This window comes from Electrophorus electricus, chromosome 3, assembly GCF_041902795.1.
Source record: "Electrophorus electricus isolate QZ-2024a chromosome 3, ASM4190279v1, whole genome shotgun sequence".
Lineage (NCBI taxonomy): Eukaryota > Metazoa > Chordata > Actinopteri > Gymnotiformes > Gymnotidae > Electrophorus > Electrophorus electricus.
The window spans coordinates 11512501-11520000 of NC_137499.1; the positions used below are offsets into that span (position 1 = coordinate 11512501).

The window sequence follows — 7500 nt, forward strand, 5'->3', positions numbered from 1 at the left end:
CTCTAATTTAAGCTTTGGCAATACAAATGCACCATTATTTGTCATGCTATTAAAGAAGCTTTACTGTGTGAGAGGGCGGGATGGGGCGGGGTGACAGAGATCGGAACTTTCATGATGCACAGTCAGGATAAGCTTGGTAAGAGCTGTAAACATAGAGAGGGTGAGTGCATTGGTGGAATGCATTATTCAACCCACAGAAACACAGCTCACTTTCAGACTCATCCACTCATCTTACACACACCCACACCCACACATCCCCGCAGTCACACACACGCACACAGAGAGAGAGAGAGAGAGAGAGAGAGAGCGAGCGCAGTTCGGCAAGGGGCTACTTTATTGTGCTTTGTCTAACTGATAACATGAAATTCTAAACATTTCAGCTTGCAGACATGACGCACCATAAACACAAAATAAAGCACAAGATTGAACACTGTCCCCATTTCACACACTGCTCTGTCTCCTTTAATGCAGAATCGCTTTTCTGGGAGTCAGCAGCCCATTTAGCTTTCGCCTCGCGACAAATCAAGTGCTTAAAAACAATCATTATTACTTTCATTTTACACCTTGCCCATGTTTTATCTATATTTACCCACTAGGTCTTAAGTTCAGCTGATGGTTATGAAGAAACAGGGGTAGCGGGCTTGTTTAGCTTGGGGAGCTGCCCGCGCTTTAAACGCGCAGATGTTGAGATGCAAGAGAAGCTTCTGTCACTGGAAAAAGTGAGCTGGTCGTACTGGCCGAAAGAGAACTGCAGAAAAACAACGTTTAGGACATGCTGTGGTCTAAAAACCACTGTAACATAGCCCAGCTATGCTCGGATTAGACTCTGTACCACTATTTTATATTTCTCTTATATCTAGCACCGGTTTCTATGACTATTTGTTGAATTAAACAGATTGATATTACGCAGCTATAATAATCATATACGTATTTAACCAAGTTTCAGAAAACATTTGAATAACAAATCCCAGGATGCACTAAACTGAATGCACTAAACTGAGAGATGGCGCCCTCTGGTGGGACGCCGTCCCCCCCCCCCCCCCCCCCCCCCAACGCGCGTGTCTGTGTCCACTGGAGGGCGTGCGTGACCACGGTGTGACGTGCAATGTGACGTGCAATTTTCTGTGCCTGTCATTTACTAGTCCACGTAGCCTTTCTTCCTTTGGCAAACAAATACACCCACATACCCCCCCCCCCCGTCTGTGTGTGTGTGTGTGTGTGTGTGTGTGTGTGTGTGTGTGTGTGTGTGTGTGTGTGTGTGTGTGTGTGTGTGTGTGCGTGCGCGCGCGCGCAAACGAGCTCGCGCACATACACAGCCAAACGCAAACGCACACTTGTCTCAGTCACCAGAGCTGATGCTAAAAACTGGAGTGATAAAGAACCCAGTGCTTCTATTCAGGGACCCACAGGACTAATGTGCCAGAAAGTAAACATGAAAACAGAACAGGCCGAGTGGGAGCGGAGGGGGGAGAGGGGGGTGTTGAACGGGGGAAGCCTGTTAAAACACCCAGAATACGCGGTGATGTCATGTTGCTAGGCAACAAGGGGACAGCATCTCCAGCAGGGTCACTTCCGATTAGAGCTGAACTTGTGCAGCTGAACTTGAGTGGATGTGTCATTTCTTGTTTCTTGTCAATTTGGGGTTCTTGTTTTCTGGTACACTGTAATCCAGCAGGTCATCTTTTCTAAAGCCTGAACTTTTTGCAGCTGCCTCCTTTATATCTGTCACTCAGATTCTTGTTTTTTTGTTTGTTTGTTTTAAAAAAAACAACAACACATTTCTTACACTTTCAAAGATTTGGGCTTCCCAAAATATGCTTTATTTTGGAAAACTACAGTGTACGTCTGAAACCTCTTTGCTTTGATTAAAATGAGAAAAAAAAAAGAAGTCATTTTGCACATTCTAAAGAAAAATAAGGTCACACATTTCAACTCAAAAACATTTCAATGTAACAAAAATGTGGTATGCATTTTTCAGAGATAGAGATAGAAATTTCTGGTACATTTTGGGGATTTGTGATAGAATATTGTGTGACAGTTAATGATGAGGAAATTAAGTATACTTTGGTACAAAAAATATGATCTTTATTCTTTTGGCTTTTTAAAATAATGTCACCATGTAGTTATTTAGTATAGTGCATGCAGTTTACTACAACACTACGAATGAAATGACGACCACTGATTGCTTCATAAATTCATATTTACATTTAAAACCAGGACCTGACCCTCACACATACTGTAGCACTGTGCAAAAAAAAATGTAAACAAAATTAATTAATTCATAAAAAAAGAAAACGTGAGCTTCAAACTACTATGTACAATATAAACATTGAAAGAGAGGATGGGAGTAAAGTGGATGCTGGTCCCAGTACAGTGACATATACTAGCTGTCTGTCTCACACGTATATACTATATATCTTCGTCTGTCTCTTGCATGTACACAGTCTGCACATGTGTGCATGTGCATGCGCTGACTGACACACACACACACACACACACACACACACACACACACACACACACACACACACACACACACACACACACACACACAGATAGTATGCATCCAAATGGCAGTTTTAAATGGCATGTAAAACTGCTCTTCTACAGTGTTTAGCACAGAGGTGGGACACAGATCGCCAGTATGTACATATAGAATCACCACCGGTTCATGAATTCAACAGGAGAGATGATATCATAACCATGACATTGGCCTGAACCGACGCTGGCTCTGTGATTTGGACCACAGATGTTTGAGCTCCAAACGTTAGACAGGTCATTGTTCTTTAGCTGCTTACCTGGGCAGAAGGTTTGTTTTGGAAGAAATCGCCTTTTTTTTTGATCCAATATAACTAAGAGAATAAGATGTTTAGAAGAGAGACAATCTGGCTTTCTGGCAAAGAGACATTCAGGACATTTACATTACTGTCGTGAAGCTAGCTTCCATTTCCCAAAAGCACTGAGACCACCAGCAGGCGGCAGAGAGAGAGAGAGAGAGAGAGAGAGAGCACAGTTTGCTCTCTCTCTAGCAGCTATGTTGATCTTTAGGGAACTCGGGCCAGGTTCGTGTACGGAGCGGACATTCGGATTTCTGTGAGTGGCACTAAGCAGGAAAAGGATGCGATATGGTCTCATGTTCAACCCTTCACCTGAAGATCTGAGAAATGCAACTCATTTTAGAGGAATCTTGACCATCATAGTGAGACATTTACATTGCCGAGTCAGACTTGACTTGCCTAGTCTAGAATCATTCCTGTTTTTTTTCTCTTTTTCTGTTTTGTTAAATAAGGCAGCACTGCAGTACATCTCTAGCTATGATTATGTTAAACGTTACTGTTATGCCAACGGCAGCCCAAGAGGAAGTTGTGTGAGCTTCAGGGAGAACCAGTAGACATGACTTCCATCCTATAATTATTTTTGTTCGATATGCAACCTCCTGAAGAGATTTACCTTTACTGAGGTTCCCTCACTAACCAGACCTCATTGACAGACTTGCCCTTTGATGAACATTTCAAAAATCAAACTTAACAGTAAAAAAATTCAACATAATGTTTAAAAAAAATGAGCTAATGTAACAAAAATGTGCAGGTATATAATAATACACCAATCAATAAGAAGGACACCAGTGGTAGCGGCAGTTCTAGCTACTGATCACTGTGTAACGGTTTCCTATAATCCTCAGGATTGTTTTACAACACACAGAATGAAAAGACAAACCCACAAACTCCATCCACGCACCTTTCCGTTTCGTATCAGAGTCCTTCTTAACAGTCACAGTCGCACTGTAGTGTAAGCGTGTGTGTGCAAGAGTGTGAGTTTGTGTGCCGACACCGACGATGTCCTCAACATCGTCACAGAAACGTCAGTCCGTCCCTGTGTGCACAGACAGTCCTCCCAGGCCACTGCACACAGCAATACACACACACTCACACACTCACACACACGCACACACACACATGCGCAACTCACACCCACCAGTGCTCAATCGAAAGGTCCCAAAACCTTGTGAGGAAGTCCCCAGTCCAGTTCTTCGTCACATCTGTAAACAGCGTCTCATCAAAAAACAGAGACATCTCCCTTTGAGTCCGCCGTCTCCGTCCTCCCCAGGCCTTCATTTCTTCCTCTCGCGCGTGTCTTTTGCGCAGTCCTCCTTCTTGCGTCGCTCCTTCTCGTACATGTCCTTCTCCGACTTGGCCACGCTGTTGTACGACGGCGGCGACGCCGACGACGGGGTCATGTCCGTTTTGTCCGACGCCGAGTTCTCGTGGAACTTGCCAATGACAAGCACCTCCTTCTCGGGCGGCGCCTCGCTGCCTCCCTGCAGCTGCTGCCGGTACATGTCCGAGGCCTTCTTCACGGTGGCACGGATGCGGTAGCAACGGAAGGCCCTCTGGATGACCACGGCCGACATCTCCTCCTGCTTGCGGCGCAGCGTGGTGGTGATGGGCTCGTACGATACCTTGGATGGGTTAGAAGCCATGAAGCGTTCCTCCATCTGCCCGCGTAGGGCGTCCATCTCGCCCTCCTCGCCCAGCACACGGAGGGTGAAGGCGAACAGGATGTCCAGGCAGTGGATGCGGTCACCGCTGACCATGGGCAGGTCCATGGCGATAAGCTGGATTTTGTTGGGCTTGGGGATGCGCAGCGGTGGGTCCAGGGCATCCGCGAATTCGGACAGCTTGTCGTACTCCACGAACTGCGTGGCGTTGGGGTCGAAGCGCTCCCACACCTCGTAGAACATCTCAAAGTCATCTTCGCTCAGCGGCTCGGCGCTCTCCTCCGTGGCCACGCTGAAGTTCTCCAGGATGACAGCGATGTACATGTTGACGACGATCAGGAAGCAGATGATGATGTAGCTCACGAAGAAGAAGATGCCGACCGAGGGGTTCCCGCAGTCACCGCGGTACGAGTTGCCCGGGTGCTCCGTCTCGCTGTCGCAGTCCGGTTCGCGTTTGTTGAGGATGGGCGCCAGCAGACCATCCCAGCCAGCAGAGGTGGTAATCTGGAACAGGCACAGCATGGAGTTGCCGAAGGTCTCGAAGTTGAACATGTCATCGATTCCGGCCTCGTGCTTCACGTAGGCGAAGTTGGACATGCCGAAGATGGCATAGATGAACATCACCAAAAAGAGGAGGAGCCCGATGTTGAAAAGGGCAGGAAGTGACATCATTAAGGCGAACAGGAGGGTGCGGATGCCCTTGGCTCCCTTGATGAGGCGGAGAATACGGCCGATCCTAGCCAATCGGATAACTCGGAATAAGGTGGGAGAGACAAAGTACTTCTCAATCACCTCTGAGAGGAACATACCTGAAAATGAAAAGATATGTTTAAAAATGGCATCCACTGAATATATCTTTTGAACAGTTTACACCTCGCATCCACTGGATGTATCTTTAAACCAGTTTACATTTGGCATCCACTGGATGTATCTTTAAACCAGTTTATATTTGTGTGTAAGAAACAATAACAAAACACACTCTGGCAACATGCAGCCATCTTGAAATCAGGTGGACATAGTCTGAAAGTCACGGTGCTCAGCAAATGGTAAATTTAGTTCTTGTATACAAATGCAGAAGTTCTGGGGTACTTCCCGGGGTATGTGAATACTCTTATCCTTTAAAGATAAAATGCAAAGCTATTATTATTAATCTCATGAATAAAATACGTTACAAAATTACTTTGTAAAGTTTATCCATTTTCCCCAGCTCTTACCGACAATGGACAGTATGACGACCACGAAGTCGAACACGTTCCAGCCCACGGTGAAGAAGTAGTGGCGCAGAGACACCATCTTCAGCACACACTCGCCAGTAAAGAGCACGATGAAGACCAGGTTGATCCAGTACAGGATGATGTCCATCTCCTTTGTTTGGTCGTCTGTCTCCACCATCATCGTCACCATGTTCAGGCAGATCAGGATCATGATGACGATGTCGAAGGCTTGTTTGGTGATGAGATCGAAGATAAGGCCCTGGAACTTGTTCTAGAGGAAGGTAAACCAAAAACCTGGCTCAACTTGTGCTAGTGATTTAGGTCTGTAGGGTTTAATTGAAGGATGCGTACTCCGCTGTGCACCTAAAATTCATATATAAATCTTAGCCTGCACTTCCCAAATGGACAAATTATGCTTGAAAGAGCTATTAGAGTTAGCGAGAAACACTCCTTGCTTATTTATGTACTCAGTGGAAAAGGCAGTGTGTTTATGTAGCCCTGTGTGTGGCTGACAGTCTCAGGGGTCGGCGTACTGTGGGTCTGGGGATAGGTTTCTGGGGTTTCTTCGAGCCGAGCTTCTTCATGGCATTGTAGTACTTCTTCTGTTCTTCAGTCATGAAGATGTCCTGACCTCCAAAGTAAAGGGCAAAAAAGAAGCTGGTTAAAACCGCATCTCTCGAGGTCCTGTCACCGTGACTCTGGTGTAAAGGGTACTGGGGTCACTGGGGTCTGTGATTCTGCTCCATATGTGCACTAAGCCTCGTTTACTGTAGTTACTGTTTCAATACTTATAATCCTACTATGAAAATTAATCAGTTAATTTGGGAATTGCATCATGTATAGAATGTAAAGAATGTAAAGTGAAGTGAAACATGGACAATTCTGGGAATTTAACGCATGCCAACACATCACCACTCTGAACACTCATCTTTTTCTTCTGCTGGTTGAAGTTGTCTATGATGACGCCGATGAAGAGGTTGAGCGTGAAGAAGGAGCCAAAGATGATAAAGATGACGAAGTACAGGTACATATAGAGATTCACTTCATACTTTGGTTGTTCCTCCAGCTGCAATGGGAGAAAAGACCTTCTGGTTTATCTACCAGTGTTGCCATTGTGCCCCCATCACAAAATATGGCTGCCCAGTTTTCAGAGAAACCTAGACCTCCCATTCTCTAAGGAAATTGTGCTGCTGGGTCTGACAAGTTCTGGTACAGTTCTATCAAGCTGAGAGGGCAGACACTGAATTGCACTTTCATAAATGTACGTAAGGCCTACTGTCACAGCCCACATCAACCAATAGAAACCCAGGAACACTGAGCACCTCAGCACAGGGAGCTGGAGGAGAAACCTAACTGCTTAGTCATGCACTCTACAGTTCTCAGTGGCTGTATTCCCAGAGGCTGACCTCACCTCTGTGCTGCTGGGAGCTGCTTGTACCAGTTAGGGGACAAAAGAGATCATTGTACCTTACCAGTATAATTACACCTAAAAATAAAACTCATACACTCCCATCTTAACGAACCTGCCGCAGGGGAAACGTCAGAGTTAGCAACGGCCTGCGGGGTGTCGATAATTATCCGGGGACTGAAAAGCAGAACATTGACAACCTACAAGTGATCAAGTCGAGTTGCGTTGTGCACCAGCTAGAAAGACTTACGTTGCGCGAGTCTACTGCAGCGTACATGATGTCCATCCAGCCTTTGAATGTGGCCTGTTGGGGAAGGAATAAAAACAGTGGAAAGATGATCGGTGAAGTGGCTTTAGCTATTCAGAGATTGGACGACAGG

General features: G+C 45.8%; 1 protein-coding gene across 11 annotated transcripts in view; it reads right to left on the minus strand.

Annotated features, from left to right (window-relative positions):
• Nucleotides 1-2474: 2474 nt before the first annotated feature.
• Nucleotides 2475-7500, minus strand: part of scn1lab (sodium channel, voltage-gated, type I like, alpha b) — a 39812-nt gene continuing 34786 nt past the window's right edge. For all 11 annotated transcript variants that reach the window (XM_035526762.2, XM_035526752.2, XM_035526768.2 and 8 more), the window contains 5 exons: nt 7371-7424; nt 6641-6778; nt 6246-6350; nt 5713-5983; nt 2475-5307 (listed from right to left, as the gene is read on the minus strand). In XM_035526762.2, the coding sequence (XP_035382655.1) occupies nt 4112-5307; nt 5713-5983; nt 6246-6350; nt 6641-6778; nt 7371-7424 (1764 nt within the window). In that variant the 3' untranslated portion in view covers nt 2475-4111. The remainder of the gene's footprint in view (nt 5308-5712; nt 5984-6245; nt 6351-6640; nt 6779-7370; nt 7425-7500) is intronic.